The sequence below is a fragment of the Sipha flava genome, unplaced genomic scaffold (assembly GCF_003268045.1).
Source record: "Sipha flava isolate LNK unplaced genomic scaffold, YSA_version1 41_pilon_pilon, whole genome shotgun sequence".
NCBI lineage: Eukaryota > Metazoa > Arthropoda > Insecta > Hemiptera > Aphididae > Sipha > Sipha flava.
This window is the reverse complement of record NW_020273144.1, coordinates 751,681-774,921: the sequence shown is the minus strand read 5'-3', so window position 1 is coordinate 774,921 and position 23,241 is coordinate 751,681. Positions and strand designations below refer to the sequence as shown.

The following is a 23,241-nucleotide window of genomic DNA, read 5'->3' as shown; positions in this document are numbered from 1 at the left end:
TGTGCGGGGCGTAATCCGTGATGCCAAACGCGGTACATCACGACGCTAGCAGTCCACACCGTTTTGATCGATTGACTGGCGTGGGGGATTTGAGGCGAAAACTGCTCGGGTGGCCGCACCAATAAAACACCGCACCGCGAACGTCATAAAAACAACAACGTCAAGACCCGAACCGCACGGTTCAAAAATAGTCGTGAACACGCGGATTTGCAACACGAATATTCGTTATTTATTTCAGTCGCGTAGATTACCTGATAGTTTTTTTTTTTTTTTTTTCAAAAAAAATTGTAATGTAATTGTTTCATATTATCTCGTTGAAAAATGTTCGTGGCCAGGTCGTTTTGATTTTTGCCGTTGAAAAGAGAGTTTTGTACAGGAAATTTATAAATTTAATACCGACTTATTTCGATTCGAATCACTGACGCGCAACAGGGCTTGGAACGGTTAACGTTACCATGTCATATCTATGTTTAGTCGTTTTGCATTTTATTAACGGCAGTCGTGGATTTAGGCAACAAGTAAGGGATATCGTGACGACGTGTACTGTTGTAAATGTTTTGTTCTGCAACCACGGAATCCCATTCGGTATTAAATTATGTTTATTACTTTTGATAAACAATATCTCATAGGTACGACGAAACCCAATTGTATTAGTTACAAATTCTAAAGCTATGAAAAAAATGAATAGTGACCACATAAATCAAACCGAGTGCCTATATTAAGGTGTCCGCACACTGCCGCGGTAGCGGTGGCGATAAAACTGTACACACGTGTTGTAATGGGAATTCGCACGCTGCAGCGGTAATTCGGCTACGGTAAAATATCGCCTCGCGATATTTATAAAAACATGCTCGATTTTATCGCCACCGCGCAGCGGTATTTTCAATTGACATTATTAATTTTTTCCCCAAAATCAATGTTAGTACTTCAAATAAATTTGTATTATTAATTATTATTTTAAATTATTTAATACTATACTCAAACTAACTCTATACTTCTATATTAAGATTATGAAATTATGGACAATATACGAAATTAGAAATTATTTTTTTTTATTCATTATTAACTGACTAACTACTAACTAATTTGTTTTAGTATACTTGTAAGTTAAAACTTCGTATTTAAAATTAAAGTTCGATTATATGGATAATATTGACTTCGATTATTTCCTAGAAACTATTCAAGTGTATTTAAATAATAGGTATAATATATTATATATACATTATAAATATAATAGTAAAAGTACACAACTTAGTACTAACGTACTATATAGATTAATCGTCAATTTATAAAATAATATACTGTATTACATAGGAATAAATTAATTAACTATACAATTATTGTGTGTAATATATAAATATATTATGCTTATACTGGATAAAAAATCGCCAATGCCACCGCAGCAGTGTGTGGGGACCTTTATACGATTTTTCAACCTTGTTAGTATACATTGAATTTAAGATCAGACCATTTTCCCCATATTACGCGAATGACCTGCCCATATTAACCGGTAATAATACAAGTGGTGGAATCCACTGTACCTAAAAAAAATTTGAAAATGTTGTTCGTCGAGCGTTTATTTTTTTTTTTGACAGACAAAAACAAAACTACCCTTATCACTGTTACAGTATCGTCACCTATGGCTGTAATGACACAAAAATAATTAAAAACGGTTTATAATTAAGTTTTTTTTTACTGTAATTTGTAATAATCGTGCTCCAAATATCGGGTCCATAAAATGTCATTAACTTAAGACAATGGAAAGTTGAGTTTCACAATTAACGACGTCCCTTATGGATCGCGTGGGAAAATTAATTATAATGTCGTCTGACGCTTTTATGTCTCGTTTGATATCTCTGTGGAGTGGGGTTACTTTCACATTTAATTTTTTCTTAACCCTTGCAATTGATTTTTTTTTTAAGTCGGATTATACCGCACAATGAACATTCAAACATACAATCGACTATTTAATTACCAGTTTTTCGCAAAACCCTCGGCAATATTAGAATTCGAGGACTCAGTCAATATTCACATGACATTCAATGAATGTCCGTGGCAGGTGAAAACTGTATAATAATAGAATCTTTATACGAAAATAAGCTTCAATTCACCACATACTATTACAGTATATTTTAATAATATCAGTGTTTATTCAAAATAATGCTATTTGCTATGTTCTTCTAACAGTCAGTTTGTTGTAAAAACGTTTTTTTTTATTAGCAAACATTGATATTATCTGAAACATATTTGAATTCTAAGACGTTGCTAAAATATTTGGAAATATTTTTTATTTACACGATATACATTAATACATACGTTAGGCCCTGGGCGAGTGTCCCGTTTACTCTACCCTCGGTACGGCACTGTCTCGATGTACCTGCAAGTGAGCGCCGCATAAAATCATATAAAACACAATTCTTTTGTACGGAACACGACAAACTCTCCACCCCATAAGTTATGTTTTGAATGCGCCACGGGGAATGAAACGATAATGTTTCTACCCTTGGGCGACGGATTTACGACAAGGGGTCGCGTTCGTAATTTACAGACGGATGAACAAAACGTGGTCGCTCCGGCAATATTCTCAATAATAACCTTTATCCATAATATAATATACCCCCACACTCGTGCATAGATAATAATAAAATATTTTTTTCGGAGAATTTCTTAAATATAAATGATATCAGGTCGTACAATTACCTGAATAGAAGGTGCTTACTTATTTATATGATGAATAAGAACTAAATCGTTTGTAATACTTATGTCGCTAATAATACGCGAGTGTCAGGGTCGGCGGAGAGCGTTCTCGTCTTTTGAAATTCCAAACCATTATTGTTAATAGTATGAACAGTATAATATTTGGCCTGCTTTTTTGGTTTCGTGCACTACACACATTTTGGATGCACATAAAAATATATATTTTAAGAGAAAAAAAATGAAACGAAAGTCGGTTTATAAAATTAGTAAATGAGATGATCGATAAAAATGTATGGATTCGGTCACAGTGGCAACATTTTAGTTTTTTCTAGAATAGGGTAGCGGCAAGTTCTTATTAAATTTTCGACTTGGCAGCTCAATTTACCAAACTTCCGATTTACGTGGTGAGAGGAAGACGTCTAACCAGTCAAAAAAGATATCGATTTGTACTTTATACGTGGGTCTTATACGTACTTGTCTATATCCAATGGCTTTATAAAAAATCTATTTATATTTTTATTATGTTCCAATCAGTGGTGTAATCAGGGGAGGAAGTTATTATGGAATACAAATTAAAAGTTATTGCACATTTTATATTTTCATCTTCTTTCCACCTAGAGCACAGGGAAAATTGCAAATAATACCATCAATTGATTTAAAAAAAAACGCATATAAAGCAAATCGATCTTTTTTGGATTAGTTTTTTCATTTCGATTTGAAACGTTTCATAACATCGATTTATTTCCAAGAATCTCTCATCGCTAGTAGGTACTGACAAAGCTATTTCCCACAACTGCAAAGAGGAATAAAACCCGACTTACGAACGAGCTACAGTTTCTGTGTAGTAATAAAATTTAAATATAATATTAAAATATTATATCACATTATTAACAGCCTTTAGTCGGTTTTTCGTGTGCGATTGGCATGGCACGCCAAGCTTGCTATGAGTCTCGAAGGACTGGCGCGTTACACGCCAAGAATGTGCTAAAAAAAGCGACACATACCAGTCCTTCATTATTTCGTTTGGAGCTGCAATAAACAAAGCGTGCCGTGTATATGCTATAACTCACTTTATTCCCGCGTGATTGGTGTGGCACGTGGAATTTTGTAAAAACCAACACTTCAAATCGTTTCCACCGCGGCGCGTCGTTCCGTCTTGTTGTACGTTTACTTTCCTTTACTTAAATTTAAACTATAACCAATATTTATTTTTCAACTATACATGTAAATAAATAATTCTTAAAAATTATGTACAAATTAAAATGAAAGAAAATAGCTATTGCATAATAGCTATTCATTTGTTGACCCAAAATAATAGAAAAAAAATCACAATGGGTTACGAATTGGAAAAGGAATCGAAACTTCAGTGATATTCCACTACTTTGTATTTTTCAACCACGAAATATCTGTTGGCCTCCGGCTACACAGTTTTACAAAAATCAACCGATTTATCATAAGGCTTGTTTTTAAATTTTTATTTATATTATCTTTTGATTTGATTTTCCATAAACATGGAAATTCATGATATTTCTCTAAAAAGTTACTTATGAAGACCTTTTTCAAATAACTTGAGTTATTCATTCTATAGAGAAAAAGTATTAATCAAATAATAATATTAATTCATTAATAACGAAATAATTAATTACACATATTCGTCGACGAAAACACCGTGTAAAAGTGACAGGAAACGATTGACACGCGCGATAGTACTGTAGGTAAACTTTTAATTTATTTAAACTGTTAAACACGCATGTGTAATTTCACATTTAAGTTGTGCACGAAAAAACGCTCGTCCAAAGGTCCGCTCAAACAGAAGCGATAGCGCGGTGGCGGCAGCGAAATTTAATGACCATACGTTTTAATACGAGCGCATTATTGCAAAATTAATACCACAAGATTGAACGTGATATTTTTATTTTTCACTGCAGACAATATATTTTTCGCTTACCGCTACGATAATCCGTTGTGAATTCCTAACTATTACAATGTACTTTCAGTTCTAGTAAGCTTTATTTTTTATTTATTCAAATCGATGAATGTAAAAAAAAGTACATGTATTTATATAAAATTAACTGTTATTATTATTATTATTTTTTTTTTTAACAGTAGTAATATATTTTATAACAATTAAATATAATTACTAAACATTTTATGTATTTTTAATAACAAAATAGATCTCGATAAGAACAACATTTTATTACATTTTTTAAAATTTTTTGGTCTGTTAAATTTTATTTACTAACTATATAAACCACTATAAATGTGTAGTACCAAATTTTCGACGAATGAACTAATAACACTACGTATTATATTACTTTCTATTATTTATTAAATATTGTTATTATTATTTATAATTAATAATTAATAAATATATCTGGTCTTTTAGATTAACCGGATGGACCCAATATCGCTTTTTATTTTTGTTTTTTATTCATGATCCTCGTTTAGTGCGAACATAACACATGCGATTTTTAATCGTTTAAAATTTTCATATTTGATATTATTTTAAACGAAATAACAGTAAGCGAAGTACTACACATGTGGTCAAAGGTGGACTGGGTATCGAGGGACCCAGGGGAGGGTCAACTGGACCTATTATTATTACATTTTAATTAATTGTGCTCAATTCCTTTAAATTCGGATATTATAATGGTAAATGATTGGTGTTTTACCATTATATTTTAATTTTACATTTTGTATATGGGTAATTAATATGACACTATCGAGGGTCCAGGAAACGATCGCCCCTTTTCCTCCCTGGCCAGTCCACCCTTGCATGTGGTCATGTACGATGTACAGTAACAACAAGAACTACATCACAAAATACAAAATATTAGTGCGCTTATCTTTGAGAAACGCGCCTAATTTGTAAGTAAAGCGCGTTTGCGTTTTAATATCGTTCGGATTGCTCAGTGTGTAATCAGTTTAAAAGTGCATATTGTTTTGAAATTAGATTTGAATAAGGGCATATGCGTATACAGCATGTGATAGAACTGTATAGTTCTTACGGTAATTAATTAGTCGATGAATGTTATAATTAGATAACGGATCTTACGTTTATTTTGTACAAAAAATAATTATTTATAGCACTGTTGATTCCAAACATTGGGAATAGATTTTGAAATACTGCTAATTGTCAGAACGTGTATTTGTGTGTGTGTGTGTGTGTGTGTGCGCGCGCGCGGGTTTGTGTTTGTATACACGGTTGTGTATACCGGTTTCACGAGGTATTATTACTCTATGGTACGAATACAATTTTACGATAGTATATGTTCTTTTTTCCCCCGTTTACTTGAAACGTGTAGGTGCAACAGTGATTGTCGACGAATCGATATCAAATAACGAGAATCTACAACAACGTCATAATATATTTTAACCCATGCGATTATGGTTACACCATTACCCGAGTGCTTATTCCGGTGTCCTATGTTTGCGTCGGATACAACTATTCAATAAATGTTGATATCACGCGGCTTCAAAGATTCACCATGGGGGGCCGTTTTAAGTATTAACTGATGATAGTTGTTTCCCCAAATTAGTAAAAAGTCCGACTACGTTTGTATATTATGATTAGAGATGTGAGCTCAGTAAATTTACTCGGTAAAATTTACGGGTAAAAGGAAATTTACGTAAATTTTACCAAGTATTTTTTTATCCGGTATTTGTTTTTTATCATTGAAAAAAATTGAGTAACCCCTTATTTTAAATGTTTTTACTAGCGGAATACGTTTTATTCACTGTTGTAGATAATATATTCATATATAGATATAAGTACCTATATAAAGATGTATTGTATATTTTATTATTTGTTTTATTTTGATTAATGTAATTACTAATTATATCAAAAACATACATATACAAGTATAATATGTTGATAATATTACAGTTATGTTTAATATACAATACAAGTTACATTATTTACTTTACATATTGTTTTCTATTCTGAATGAATAGCTTATTTCAAATAAGTAATGGTTTTTTTTTCATAAGAAGCATTTAAAACTTTAGATATAGACGAAAAGTCAATAGTCATATAGAAATAGCAAATACGGAATATGTTAGATAGGTTGGTTGGAAAAAAGGAAAAGAAACATTCATCCTACATTTTAAAACTTCGTAAAAATATTGAAGAAAGTAAAAAATTTAGTACTTAAGCTGTATTTAAAAATTGAATAAAAATTATAAAAAAAATTTTTTTTCAAAATTTACCAATTTACTGAATTTTTCGTAAATTTACCAAACATTTTTTACTGATTAATTCCACATCTCCAATTGTGATACACATATCATATTAATGTCATCGACGACTTTAAAAACAGCACATTTTTGATAAAATACAGGAAAAATCCGTACACTTTTGGTAGGTGAAAACCGCACACTTTTTGAAATTCTTGTAACCAAAAACTGCACATTTTATAATGATATATAATAATTATATAATATAATAAATATATAATAAATTATTTATTATTTATATTACATATTTATTCAAAAACAATTTATTAATTTATGTACAATGTACATAGGCATAGAAAAATTTAAAATATAAAATTTAAAAAAATATATAAAAATATATGTGGCTACAATTATTTGCTGACGTTTTTTCAAAAATTAAAATATAAATAAATAAAATAAAAATTGCCCCCCTTATTAAGGTCGCTCCAAACTATGCATGTTTCGCGTTTCGCGTTTTGCGTTTCGCGTTTCATAGTGATTCGTAGCGTTTCGTTGTGTTTCGTAGAAAAGGTATACACACTATGCATGTTTCGCGTTTCGTGACACGAAACGATATGAACAATATTTTCGCGTCCTTTGATTTCGTCAATTTTACCGCCTCGTTCGCGAAACACTACGAAACCGTTTTCACGAAAAAAATTTTCGTGAAAAAGCTATACACACTATTCACGAAATTTAACGAAAACGTGAAAACACGAAACGCGAAACGCGAAACATGCATAGTGTGGAGCGACCTTTAGGGTTTATTGGGCCTTTAAGACCATCCCATCTCACAACCTACTATCAATAGTTTTAAAATCCATTTATAAAAACACTTTTTTTTATAATTTATATATATATGTATATAAACTTTATGTTGTTCCACGCGTTTCAGTCGACAAATGTACTGGTTATTTTTCGAGCACATCAACGTGCGATAAGATAAGCTTTTGAATGTAATAATTAACTTTAAAATTATATATACAACATTCGTCTATACAAAATACATTATATAGTGAGGTTTTTACTCACTATAAGTGTGCAGTATTTGGTTGTACGATATACTTACCTGGCAATCCATAAAGTATGCGGTTTTTGTCTACCAACCTTTCTGGGGTTGAAATCAAATGTGTGCGATTTTTGGATGCAACCAATGTCATAATATGGTTTTTTAGGCAAACTAAAATTGTTAGATAGATATCTAATTAAATAATCAGGATTTTACAGTTCACAAGGACAAAAATGTATTAAAAAATTAAAATTTTTTTTTAAAAGCCTGGGAGCCATGGCCCCATTGCCCTCCCCCCCTTGGAGCCACACCTGATATCACGTATATTTGAGGTGTTCCGCCGACCAAAATGTTCCCAGCAGATCGTGTACAACGGTGCATATTTCGTATGTGCATCTAATGGGCGCGATCGCTAATATCGCTAATATCGCACGCGCGCCCACACGGATGTCAACGATCGGACACGCGATTTTCGTGTATTCAGTGATCGGATCAACCTATAAACAAATTGGTACTCATCTAATATGCTACCTACCGTAAAATGATACTTACCAAAAAACGTTTACCGATTAATAACAAATTTACAATGATATTAACAACAATTTATTACTAAATAATTTATTGATTTATCGTTGTCAAAGTACTTTGATAATATTCGTAAATAAGTAGTTTTTAATAAATCATCATTTGAGTCCCCTTTACGCGATTTTTTTTTTTTATATTCTTTCAACGTACCTCCACACATAACACTATCTTTTAATTCAGAACAACTACCGAGTTCTGGGAGCAAGTTTCTGTCTTGCAGATAATTAACACGTGTTTCCTCGTTACACATTATATGCCCGTAAAAATAGCGCATTGATTTGTTCATTTTTAGGTTTATTTTAAAATAAATAAATAAAAAGTAAAACTTGCAACGATTAGGACATATATGCGAACACAAAACAGATACAACAATAATGTATTTAAAAGTAAGTTATCATTAGTGATGGGCACTACCGAGTGAAAACTATCAAACTATTCGGTAGATTAAACGATCTATTCACTCGGTTGTTTAACCGAGTAACTCGATTGTTTTCGGACTATCTAAATAATCGACTATCGACTATCTAAACAATCTACTATCGAAACAAACTTAAAATTTTAGAGCAACCATTTCACAGTTATATTTCATATTAATCAATAATACAATGTTTAAAATAGTTCTTGTGATTTTGAAGCAAAATTATAAATATTATTTTCTTATTTAATATATTAAGTGTATTAAAAATAAAAATAAATTAATAATTTAATATTTATCAATTTTAACATTAATTTTATTTATTTTTCATATACATTTATTTTCATAACTAAAAGGCCAGACCAAAAATTGTTACAATAACATACATAGATTCGTTTTCCCATTTTACATTACATTTACGATCTGTTGAGTTGTCCCAATAACATGAACTAGCTGCATGAAAACCAGCACCATTTTTTTGCAATATAGTACATATCACTGTTAAATAAAATATGAACAAAGTGATTTTATTTTATTATTATAAATTCATCAAAAAAACAAAATTATGGTAAACTTTTAGGTATATAATAGATACAAGAGATAATATTGTATTACCCATATATTTAAAAGGTTTGGCTAATTGACATAATCTCTTTAGACAATAATCAACTACATCATTCACCCATTTATTTACCATATTTTGTTGGTATAATTGATTGCCGATTGTATTTTCAATCGAGTTATTGATAATATCGCTTACTTCATTCACATCAAAACGATTCTAAAATTAATAATTCTTATTAATACGTATTTAATATGGTAAAACAACTGTTGAAAAAGGTTTTTAAAATTGCGTAAAAAATATATTATGTTAATGATGATACATTTTCAGAAATATATTAAATAATTTGTGGTTTACAACAACAAATATGAAAATAATATTTCACTGTTATTACAGTATTGAAACAAGAAAGTATTTACCTCTTCGTCTAAATAATCCATATTGTTTGAATTGAAATAAATATTTGTATTTCTGAAATGCAGAAATTTGTTCTTACCGGTCACTAAATAAAAAAAAAACTTCAACTAATCAATAACAACCAAAGGTAAAACTATTCGAACCACAAACAACAAACGGAAAGATATAATAGAATATTTGTATCAACAATATAAATATTTTGAAACTAAAATATTTAGGTATCATATAGTTACTCTGAGCTAACCTTTTTTTTTAAATATATTTTAAATATCGATAACATAATCATTGATTTGATTAACAATTTACATTATTAACACTTATAAATAATTGTTGAAATATATGATAACTTACTGCCTGGCATGACTCTTAATTTTATAAATTTTATTAATTGTTATTATATATTTATTATTATTTAATTATTTATTATTTAATATGTAGGTATTTTATGCGATAAAATAAAATAAATGCAATATAAAATTATTTTAACCTATTTTTAAGGCTAATATATATATGTCGATGTTTTTATGGCGTGAATTTGATGTGTGATAAAATAAATAAGATAAAATTTTAATCGTAGTGGTTTGGGAAGTCGTGCGCTCCGATATACTTCGTTTAGGCATTTTGATTAATAATGTATTTTGAAAAAAAGATAAAGAATAAAAGATTAAAATATAATAATAGAGAAGTACGCGAGTAAACAAAAACTGTGCTACGACGACAACTGTTCACTAGCTGTCTCTAGTTGCTGCATGCCCACATTATAGACTGATTGGACGTCGGAGTGTAGGTACCGTTATGTACCGATGATTGTAATCTAGACTTTAAGGTCATATTTCAGAACTATGTAAAATTAGATTTATTCAATAATATTGTCGCAATCAGGGCCGGATTAATTTTATTTGTGATACCTACAGTGGTGTATACAAGGGGGTGACGTGGGGGTTAAATCCCCCCCCCATTAGCTTTTTATTATTTAATTATTTTTTGTGTTTCCTTATATTTTATAGTATGCACTATAAAAAAATATTTTGTGATGTGAATCTATCGAGCTATTGAATTTTGACAATTTAGTCAACACTGAAAACCATTATAATTTTATTTTCGTTTATTTATAGCAAAGTAATGTTTATTTGGTATTTTGGTCGAAATGCCAATGACGACTATGATTATACTTTATTATAGCTTATCTTATAATTTATAGAGACAATACTATGTATATAACAATAAGTATGTAACCTGGGCTTTAAAATATTATCGGATAATATCGTTGTTATGAGAAAAGAGAATGAGATCATTATCGTTACGGATTTAGTTCACCGCGTATACATAGTACATTCTATTTATTTATCTGAAACCTAAAAAAAAAGAAATTCACAGGATAATTGATAATCTATTGAACCTATCATGGATTCGTGGAGAAACATAGTTCATAATTAAACCCACATTTACAAAAATAGCAGTGCCGTCAGACGTCAGATTGTTCCTATTGTTAAATATTTTACTATCTAAAGTTTTTTAAAAAATTATAAAATAGTAAAAAAAATTTGAGAGGATGGGAGATTTTTTCAATTTTTCCATCCCATTTAGTTATGTCGTTTTCTTTTTTTGATCCCCCCCCTTTCAGAAATCATGTCTACGCCACTGGATACCTAATAAATAATTGAAAATAAAATTAATTTTTTTAAAGTGTATGAAAATTATGTGTAGGCCATTTGTATGAATGTGCTCACGGCCCTAAAAACTATAATCCGGCTCTGGTCGCAATCCTATCGTAAGCCGTTTCCGCGAACAACACCAAATATAGAACGTACACAATCAATATTATATCTATATATAGCTGTGTGTGACGTGTGTATGACTTAGGAAAACCAGACCACGAAATTATAGGTATACACGTACTATTTACGTAACAATACTTTAAAAATTATGATTTTAATCAAAATTTTTACGCGGGCCAACGGGTGGGTCAGAGGTGTCCAAGACGCCTAAAGGTACGTTTTCCCTGCAGCGTCCAAACGCAGAAAATCGAGCCGCCTAGACGCAGCGTCAAGACGCAACGTACGCCCGTTTTCTCTGCATGCGTCTAGACGCAGTAATTTTTGTATTTTTGATCAAATTACACTCATCGAAATTCAATCATAGTGCTTACGACCGTGATCTAATACACACGTAGGTTTCATCACCTTCATCATGATGCAACGACAATTAATTTTGAATAATAACCTTATGATTTGCGAGATTCTCAGACAAGAGGCAGCATTTGAAGATGAATTACTTTTAAGGATGATTCCTAAACCGAGAAATGCACCCAACAGCATAATAGTTACTAGGGAAACCGAAGGATTTTTTAAAAAACTAATTGAAAGACATCTTTTTAATAACGAAGTTAAATTTCGAGAATTTTTCCGTGTAAATAGGGAACAATTTAATTTCATTTTGTCACTTGGGTATCAACTAGTTATAGTTTGAAAATTATTAATTATTAAGATTCATAACAAAATTAACAAAATAAAAGTAATTTCCAATATATCGTAAATCTAATCGTAAAAATAAAAATAAAAATAATCAACTTCTAAAATGATTAAAAAAATATTATTAATTAATATTAATGATATCGAAAGAAAAAATTAGTTAATTGTCATCTTCATAATTATGCGTCTTGTATAGTTCAAATCCATGCGATGATGACGAAGTGGATGGCGATGGACTTGGTTGTGCCACGTGACTCTGTTGAGATGGAAATTGATAATCGAAATATTGGGGCTGATATACTTGAGGTTGTGGACCAACTTGTGGTTGAAAGTTAGAATATTTATCTTCCAAGTGGCTGACAAGAGTTAAGATTTGCAGCTTTGCTTCGTTTATGGCACGCGGTAGTAGTTTTTTTACCGACGTCGAAATACTTTTAAAAAACAGATCTACATTATCCTCATGCTGATTACCAATACTTGAGACTAAAATCTCATTTTGTGCCTGGATTTTGGATAATAAATTATCCGTTTCTTTTGATCTTTTTGATAATATTGCACTTATTTTATCCTCTTTGGACCTAATCCGTTTTCCTGCGTACGATGATATTGATGGTAAATCTGAACATGTATTTGGAGATTCGAATGTTTTCTCGTCGTTTAGCGTATGATTTTGTGTGTCATCTCCGTCTTCAGCAGTTGACAAAGAATTATCATTTTCTTGATTTTTGACGTTTGATGTAGTCCTTTAATTTTTAAACTTTAATTTCAGTACATTATTAATAATTAAAAAAAATATTTTCATTACTTTCTCTCGTATTCAACTGAATCCATAAACGATAAGTATGAGAGTGTCCTATTCACTTTTTCAGAAGTTGCTGAACCAGTCGATAGTTTTTTTTTCTGTTTCATATATGTATCTCTTATGTTCCTCCACCTTTTTTTGCAGTCTTCATCTATAAAAAATTAAACTATTTAGGTATACTACTATTAACTAATAAATAATTAATTATTAAACTATTTAAGTATTTAAACTTCCATAATTTAAAAGTTTATAATAATAACAATTATATAATCATAACTTGTATTTAAAATAAAGTAGTATTTAGTAATTACATTCAATAATATACATTCAATATGATTTTAGTGATCTAATTAATACATAATCAGACAATTATATTAAGTACGTACCTGTTCTACCGACTTTTTTCAGAAATAATTTTCCAAATTTTTTCTTTAAAATGAATATCTTTATGCTTAGGGTGAGCACTGTCAAAAATTTCCCTATTTTGTTGGACATATTCAATTAAAATTTCGTCCTCAGTCGATGAAAAAACAAATTTTTTCGACATTATCAAACTTTTGACGCAAGAGGTCCGTACGCGACACTAGTCCAGACTAATACTGCGTCCGGACGCACTGCGACATTTACCGACGCGCTGCGTTAAACGCAAGTAGGAAAACAGTCACAACTAAAATGCATGTACCTAGTAACAATGCGTCTGACGCTGCGTTTGGACGCTGCGTCTGGACGCTGCAGGGAAAACGTACCTTAAATAAGTAACAATATATCTCGTGCCTAACGAAGGGTTAAATATTATTTATATTATTATTAGATATTATATAATATTAATTTATGCAGTTACATAAATGTATAAAATATTTATATGTTTTTTTTATTTCTTACAAAATTCGCCACCCTAGGCCCGAGCCTCACGGGCCTAGGCATAAATACGGCCCTGGCCTTAGGGCATCACACATTTAAGGGTCCTGTGAAAACAGAAAACTATATTTGTTTTCACTTAATAATACCTGTATTTTATTTACGAATTTACGGGACAAAAGTCATTATGAAATATAATGTATATTAAATTGTAGATGTCATATGCAGTAATAATAATAAAATCATTTTGAAAAAAATAAAAATAATATAATAATTAATTAATTTTTCTTGCAAATATAAAAATTTAATAAACACGATTTTATTTATTAACAATAATTGGATATTATTAAAGCTGTTTATTTTAATTATTGGATAGTAATGTTAAAGATGTGTGCAAAAAAATAATTTTGTAGGGCCCAAAATTGTAATCGCCTAGGGGCCTACGAATGTTTAATCCGGCACTGAACACAGTACAATACCGACGTTCGTCCGAACATACCGAATTTAAATTATATTGTCACTGGTTAAAATACTGTAAACTCACCGATACGGCGATATCGCCGATTCGGGATCATGTGCGAACAGGTTACAATGTTTTCCAACCACAAAGTTCGGTCTCGTATTTTTATCTATGTAGTGAAATTTATAAATATAAAATGATAAAACGGTATCGCGTTCGCGGTAATCTTTCCCTTCCGTTTGTTCTGCTCGCCACGTAACTGCCATTTTAACTAACGTTATTCCCTGGCGCAGCCCGTCCGTAGTTGTCCTATCACTTTCACTGCGTTGTCTTTGTCGCACCGCACACGTTCTTCCGTCCGTCGCTATCGCGGAGCTTTGCACGCACACGTTCCGCGTCCCCGTAGTCGCAGAATACTCGTGACACATTTCGCAGACCAAGTCGTTGAACACGTGGGTTCGGTGCCGCGGAATGTTCGCGAACGCCGTTTCGTCGTCGAAGATGTCTGTGTGTTCTGTGGATGATATTTCATGGTTCACGAAACAGATAACCGTAAGTGACGACCAACCCTTTCTTCCTGACCCCGGACTGATATATGGAGGTGTCTATTGGCATTCGCCGGATGTGTCGTCGACAAGCGCGCCCTTTCTGCTCCGGTGGTTTACCTGTACTTTTTTTTTTTTTTTTGAACGAAGACATTCAAATTTACATACTTACGTAAATATAGCGATAGACTTAAAATAATCAATCATAATGGAAATACAACAATCCGATATCACATTCTTAAACAAGGGGCAATAAGTGTAAAAATAATCATTTAATAAACTTTCTGTTGAAATTCCAATAGGAACCTATACTTTTTTACCGTCTCAGTAAAAATGTATGTTCAACATAGGCGCAACTATGGGGGTGCTTGGGGGCGCTATAGTATCCCCAAGCTCTAATTTAACAACCCCAGTTAAAAAATTGGTAATTGAAAAATTGTGTGAGAAAATAACGTTTTTCTTATTTTATGTAGTTTAACTTAGTTCTATTTGATGTTTTTATCAGAAAGAAGAATTGTTCATGACTATTAGTTAATTACATTGTCAGAAATACTTGAAAAATATTCCACTAGTCATTGCAAGATAATATTAGTGTAGATATTATATACTTTATATATAATATATTTATAATACTTTTTTAATTTGTATATTTCTTAGAATTGTATGACCTAAATAAAATATTATATAATGAAATAAATAGGTATATTACAATTTATGCTTATTAATGTTTATAAATTAAAATATAAGTATATGTGTGTAGTTATGGTACATTTAATGATTACATTGCGATATGATACTTAGGGTTAGTAAGAGCTACGTAAATTCAGCATCCCCAATATTTAGGCTCTAGTTGCGCTTATGATGTTCAATATACTTAAAAATTAATTTATATTAATTAATACCTTACTTACATACTTACGTGTGTGTATTTAATCACGATTAGGATAGTTTACGTTCAATTATTAAAAAATATTCCATCTAGTACAATATATAAATAATGTAGATTTGTACTTACAGCGACCATTTGCATAAAATTTGCGTATACAGGAATTCTTTTAAATATATTTTATACATTTTGTGTTTAAAAATCATTTTTTAACACCCTGTACATAATTCAGATTGGTGGATTAAGTCTTGAAACCAAATCACAAAACTTAATTTTCAACAAATAATGACATATTAATGCAAATATTATACTTAAATATAATTAGAATTTTTGGACAAACTAGTTGATTATTCTGTATTGGGAGTTGAATTTATTCAATTTAAATTAATTTTGTAGATATACTTAATTATTTGACACGTATGCACATAGTTCTTAGTTGTTTCAAAATGATATGCATTCTTGTAAATTATACACTTACAATTAAAATTAGTTTAGTTAAGTTATAAGTTGAGTTTGGTTATTTAAGTTATAAGTTATATTAATTATAATAAATAGTATATCTTTTTTGTATCTAATTTTTTAAATATATATGTATTTTTTTTTCAATAGTCTTCCTGCTTATTGTATAAAGTGATATTTTAACTATTACCTAAATAAGAAATAATTAAATTTAAGATTAGTTGTATAATATTGTTTTATTGATTTTTAGAAGTTAAGATTAGATAAGAAAAAATGTCCCATAGCTAAAGTAAAGGAAATTATGGGTTTACTAAAAGCTGAAGTAGATTTTAAATTGATTTCTGCAAATCATTCTCAATCAGGTATAACTTATCTTGTTGAAATCGAAAGCAATGGATTAACTGGTGTGTAAAAATTTATTGTAAATTTAATAATTACAACATAGTTTAAAGTAATTTAATTGTTTTAGCTTATGGTAAAAGTGGTTCAAGTGCTTACGATGCACAAAAAAGTGCTGCATTTAACCTATTTGAAAAATTACATCATCAATATTGTACTATATCTTCCATTTTACATTCCGAAAAAAAGTATGTGGGTTTAACATACTTATATATTTTATTTATTTGTATATTGAATTAAAAAGTATATTTTTTCCAGTGAAAACTCTAAACAGACTGTACTCATTGAGAATAATAATGACAACAATTCCTTACTGGCTACAACTTTGGACAAAGGCTATTCATCTAAATTGATGTATATACATATTGGACATACTAAATTAAACAAATAATTATAATTTTTTTTTTTTTTAGTAAAGAACCTAAAGAGACAATTTTTGATATTAAATGCAACAGTTTAAGTATAGCATCTGGTTCAGATTTTTCATCTAACTTGTCATTGTATGTAAATGTAATGATAAATAATATAAATATTGACACTGTCTCAGGTAGATGGGTGATGTTATCATAAATTAAATGTGAAAAAGAAATTTATATGTGTGGGATGGAGCGCAGTTTTAACATGAATAGTATTATTATGAATTTTGGCATGTCACCACTGTGTCACCTAGTCTTATAATTTCACTTGCGATCTTACACCTGTGTAGATGGTAGTTATCTACAATTTATGCACAAATAGAAAATATTTTTTCTATTTATGTATATGGCAAAGGAGATATAGGTATTGTATTAATATTGATGAATTATTAATTCTGTTTTCAGGAAAAAATATAATAATAGAGATAATTATAATCATACGTACAACTCTACTTTATCTCCTACTTCATTAGATTCACCGTTAAGCGAATCACCGTAAGAATATACTTTGTTCTATTTATAACAAGGGTTAAGAAAACAAATATTTTATTTATAGTAAGAACAGTGACAAAAAAAATGCAGTTATAAATTACATTGATTTATTAAATGAGAAATGCTTGTATCATGATTGGAAGTTACCAAAGTACAATGTTTCTAAATTTAATTTTGATTTTTATGGTTCCCCTGAATCAACAGTGACATGCATTTTATTATCTTATGTAACTCAAGGTAAGCAATGTTTACAAAATATATTTAGCCACCAGATTTTTTTCATGAAAGATATTTTAATTTTTACTATTGTCATCATCAGATGTTGTTAGCACCCAAATCACTTGATTTAATTTGTATATGAAAACATAATGGTCCTATTACAGATTTTAAAAAAATATTGTTCAAAATCAAATACTTATAAATGAAATTGAATTATTTTTCATTGTTTTGCTATGTTTTTTTTTTTTTGTATAAAGATTTTTGATGGTTATTGTATTATGCTTTGACATTTTTTCGAGCAGGGAAAAGTATAACTGAACAAACAGCTAAAAACCAAGCTGCATTTAAAATGTATAATCAAATTAATCAACTTTATGGTGAAGATTGTGAAATAATTTCTGAAAACAAAACACCATTTGATTACTTTTTCAATGATATACAATTTCAAAACCTTAAGAAGGTTCTTTCAGTTAATACTTTAAAAGACTTGAAAATGTTTTTAGATCGTGGATATATGTGTAATGTAAGTTCAAATAATTTGAATGTAACATGTTAGACATTATTTAACTACATTAAAATTGGTTGTCAATTTTATTTTTTAATTTAATTTAGGATTCACATTCTTCACATTCATTTAAAAACGAAGCTGTTAATGTTTTAGAAAAAATTGCAAAAGCTGAACATTTTGCCTTGAAATATGTTGTCATTCTTCAAAAATCAGGTATATACCACATTTAACAAAAATAGTAAATATTTTATACTCTTTCCTCTTTTCCTAGATCAAGTCAATATAATGGTACAAATATTGATGAATCCTATTATTGTACATGTCGGTCATGGAACCACAAAGAATGAAGCACAAGGAAACGCTGCCTACACTAGTTTAGTCTACTTACATGCAAAATTCAATGACGCTATATGATCAGTGTTTTTGTGAATATAAAAATACTAATCATTTTAATGTATTAATGAATTTAATTTTATCAAATAGTTTACAGTTGAATTTCTTTTTTTTTTTAATAAAATGAATATTTTTATTATGTATCTGAACTTTTTTACTTTTAATATTTATTAATATTTATTTTAATACTTTATATATTTCAACTCATGATCATTACTTAAAAAACCCTTAACTTAAATTTGTCACTAAATTAAAAAAAATATTGTAATGTATAGTTGTATTATATTATAATTATTAATTATAGTAGTTGAAAATTGTTATAAGATGCATTTGAATCATAATTTGAATGTGAATAAATACAGATATATACTTTTGAGCGAAATCAAGTGTGTTCGCATTATTTGGTTGATCTATAAACATTGTTTGTATGCCATTTATTAACCTTCACTTCAATTTAACAATCTATCATCCATATATATGCTAAATTACATTTTTTGTCTTTATTAAAAAAAAAAATTACTTCTATGCAACAAAATGTCCTTACATACAATTATAATAATTTATATATAATTAATCTTAAATTATTTTTACATCTAAGTAAAATTTAATAAAAATTTACTTCTTTTTTTGTACCGAAGCTGAGGTTTTTATAGTGATATGCTATTAGTTTATAAAGCAATTAAATGCTTATGTGCATGCATCTTTCCAACAATTAGTGTATAATAAGTCCTGAACCCTATCATGATATACTGAATTTAAATTCGTACTCGTTTGGACCATAATGTGAAGGCATTTTAAGTGATAAAAACTGAAAAACTCTTGAATAGATTTTTTGTATATATGGTTATAAATACACAGACATATAATATATTATGTATGTATTAATACAAGTAGATTGAGCATTTTTAATGAAATTTTTTTTGTAATAATTTACTTATATGGCAAAATAGAAAAAAAGAAAAAAAATTAGGAAACAAGGGTTTTCTAATGTTCACCACAATTGGACAGTAAGATACAGCTGAAAGTACCTTTTTTTTCTTATTTATAAAATGTACACTAGTCTTAGTTACAATTTCGTTATTATTATTATTTTTAATCATCTAACCGTTTTGCTGCTGCGAGTCGTTGATTTCAATTCTATGTTTGTTTTGGTTTTCCAGATCTTCAAAAGATAAGGGACGGGTCGGATATTCCGAAGGGTCCCGTAGAGGGTAACTGCTTTTTGTTCGGTCGAGGGTTTTGAACGAAGAAAAATGTAGTGCCTTGCTGTCGTCTGTGCTACCTGGAGTTTTATTCTTGAACGTAATAAAATATTGTTAGTATACGAATCGTTCTATCGTCAACCGTTTTACTACCATCGTAAAATTGTATTCACCAACGCTGATAGAAATGTGGGTAATTGAACGGTTCGTGCACAAATATTATTTTCTATTACATGTGCGGCAATCACGTCATTTCATCTGTCGATTGATTTGCGCGCGCATAGGGAATTACGAATATAAAAATTAAACGATTTTTTGTTGTTGTATTGTTGAATTGTTTTGTCGGGTAATCCCATTATAATATTGTATTACTGAATTGATTAACTCCGTATGATCATATTTTCAAACGTATAGTGCACCGGTTCCCAAACTTTTACAATCACGGAATCCTTAAAAAATAGTTTGTGTTTCGCGGAACTCTAATTTCTTTAATTCCAATTCAACTCTAATTTTATTAAAAAAACAAAAATATGGGAAAACCAATACTTTAAAAAATGTTTTTAATGATACTGTTATTATTGTTAATAATTACTCTTTATTAAAATTAGTTTAAAACACAATTTTTTTTTAAATAATATGAAATAAAATTTTTTCCAAATATAATATAAAATAAGTTTCTCTATAATCACATACATCTGATGGAACCCTTAGCATTGTCCCACGGAACCCTAAGGTTCTGCGGAACACACTTTGAGAAACGCTGGTATAGTGCGCAAATTATATTATTCGTCCATGGTATGGTGTAAGTATATCGGTTTTATTTGTATTATAATTTCGAGATTATCAATGTATTTGTACCTAAAATGTACACCTATATATTATCTATAGACTATTATATATAGTCTATAGGCACATACAGAAATGTATAGTGGCGTAAAAATCGGTATTTTTTTATTTTTATTTTTTGTTGTATTATTCCATTTCATACCACGTAATATATCATCTGGGTACTTTGAAGTTTGAATAATACTGTTTGAGCTGTTTAATACTGTCTGTTTTGGTCCCGAAACCAAAATTGGTCGAGGTGATCGCTTTAACCGGTGCCGGATATAAAATATTAAGAACAAAGTGGACTGTATAAATTATAAAACCTTTATTATAATTGAAACGCGGCAACAACCAACGTATACAAAAAAAAAAAACCTAACACGACAGTAATAATATAATCGCACAACGGATTAAAATAAACTGTGTCTACCTGGTAATGGCAGAATTTAATGACAATGAATTTATAGTCGGTCGCCATCGGCTTAGAAGGCAGGTAGAACCCGGGGCGAATAGGGCTGCCGGGACACCTGGATTTTCTCGGTAGGCCGCTGCTTATATTGACGAAAATGGGTCGATGAAAAATATTATTAACTTACAAAATTGTTATTTTAAGAAAGAACGGAAATGTTTGACGAGATCGTAAGAATCTTTCACGCAGGATTTATTCTAAAGCGCAGTTGGAGTTATTTTGCGTATTTGGAAAAAGTAGATGCGCACTTGATAATAAACTTTTGTGTAATTGATTTTTAATTCAATTTTGTTTAGTGTTATTTTATACATTACATTATGATTTATAAACAAAGTAAAAAGGAAATTTATTAAAAATGTTTAAAAAAAAATACTTTGAACACGAATGTAAATTGTTTTATATCTTTTAAATACATTACATTTTAAATTACTTCACATATATATAAGCATACATATATATATAAGCTACACATTTTATCATTTTTAACTATAATTTGACAGTATATTTTGAGACCATAGTTCTATTTTGATAGGCTTATTTAAACAAAATGCGTAGTTGATAAAAATCCTTAGAATAATCCCTGCTTTCAAGACTATTATTCCAAAATATATACATCATTATCTTACTGTTTTTGTATATTATTATAGGCGTTGAAAACGTTTGCAGAACATTCAATCTTCCACGAAATTCTTAAAAAATTCCAAAACCTGCTCCTTTACTTATAGGATCGTCCGCTGTTGAATTAATTTCATCCCAAAAAATAATTTTATAAGCTATTTAAAGTTCTCGTTACACTCGTAATTGCTATACAATAAATAAATCGAAATAATAAACACAAAGCTAAACGGTAATCGAAATTAAAACATGACTTTCTAGGTATAACATTTTTGTCACACCTGTACTGACGTTCAGACGTATGATTGGAATCCCATAATGGTGGGCGGTAAAGTGGAATTCCCAAAAAGTGCGGGGTGAGGGAAAGTGGAAATCCCTATAACACCGTGTAATAAAGTGGAAATTTCCAAGAGCGCTGTCCGCGTATTCCCAGCACAAGCAAAAATTTAAATGTATACCACGGTCCGTACAAAACATAAACTTTCGATTAAATCTTATACACATATCACAACCTCCTTGCACGACGCATAAACATTTAAACATATGTCGTTTTCACTGTTCCCACACAAGTGCTTTGGACGTTACGGATAAATTTGTTTCGCGCGATTTATATAATAATTCGAATTAGAAAATGAGATCGTTCGCGCGAGTGTCACATCGCCGTTCAAATTATCCCATTTCGTGTTAACCGAAGAACCCGACAACGGTGTCGGTGTGTGATGTTCGAAAATTTTCGATCGGCACGTTATCGCGGTACGATTATTATCGATATTTGGACGCCGTTACTGCTGGGACTTTTTTCCGCCGACACTTTCTCTGCGAACGTCCGACTTGTCGTTTTTCCCGTGCCACCGGCTGTGTATTTTTTTGGTTGAGGCATAGTACGGTGGAGTCGCCATCTCCGTAGACAACTTCGTGTGTATGACGACTGTTCGAACCGTAGCTAACCCGTGTCCGCGAAATTTTCTTTCGGTTATCGTCGTGCGCGGAGAAGCAGCCAGTTATTGTAAATCGAGACCGACGTCGCTGATCAACCGATTCTTCTGCCGGTTGTGGCGTTCGTCGCACGTGTGAACACGGTCGCGTGGGCATAACCACTCGAACGCCAGACCGTCCAAGGTATCTTCCGTTATATTTCTTAAAAATATTTTATTTATTTTTATACGATTTGTCTTGTTATATTATCATAACGCGTTTGGAGCATATTTGATTTTATTTTTATTTTTAGATTTATCATATTTATTATTATGCAGGTATTATATGTTAATAATCGAATCATTCAATTATTATTTTTCGATTATCATAATAATCGAATTATT

At 30.2% G+C, this 23,241-nt stretch overlaps 3 protein-coding genes across 3 annotated transcripts; 1 reads left to right on the top strand and 2 right to left on the bottom strand.

The window, feature by feature from the left end:
• Positions 1-9,270: 9,270 nt before the first annotated feature.
• LOC112689033 (dynein light chain Tctex-type 1-like) lies at positions 9,271-9,923 on the bottom strand. The gene is made up of 3 exons (XM_025562530.1): positions 9,903-9,923; positions 9,537-9,702; positions 9,271-9,419 (listed from the first exon to the last, which is right to left on the bottom strand). Exons 1-3 carry the CDS (start codon positions 9,921-9,923, stop codon positions 9,271-9,273), a joined length of 336 nt encoding a protein of 111 aa, XP_025418315.1.
• Positions 9,924-12,531: 2,608 nt separating this feature from the next.
• On the bottom strand, positions 12,532-13,668 carry LOC112689032. Its single transcript, XM_025562529.1, has 3 exons — positions 13,560-13,668; positions 13,177-13,324; positions 12,532-13,114 (listed from the first exon to the last, which is right to left on the bottom strand). Exons 1-3 carry the CDS (start codon positions 13,666-13,668, stop codon positions 12,532-12,534), a joined length of 840 nt encoding a protein of 279 aa, XP_025418314.1.
• Positions 13,669-14,717: 1,049 nt separating this feature from the next.
• LOC112688976 lies at positions 14,718-18,902 on the top strand. The gene is made up of 10 exons (XM_025562443.1): positions 14,718-15,043; positions 16,632-16,785; positions 16,851-16,968; positions 17,039-17,134; positions 17,194-17,280; positions 17,602-17,691; positions 17,753-17,925; positions 18,210-18,430; positions 18,520-18,628; positions 18,687-18,902. The coding sequence occupies exons 1-10, from the start codon at positions 14,963-14,965 to the stop codon at positions 18,827-18,829; spliced, it is 1,272 nt and encodes a 423-aa protein (XP_025418228.1). The 5' UTR covers positions 14,718-14,962; the 3' UTR covers positions 18,830-18,902.
• Positions 18,903-23,241: the final 4,339 nt, after the last annotated feature.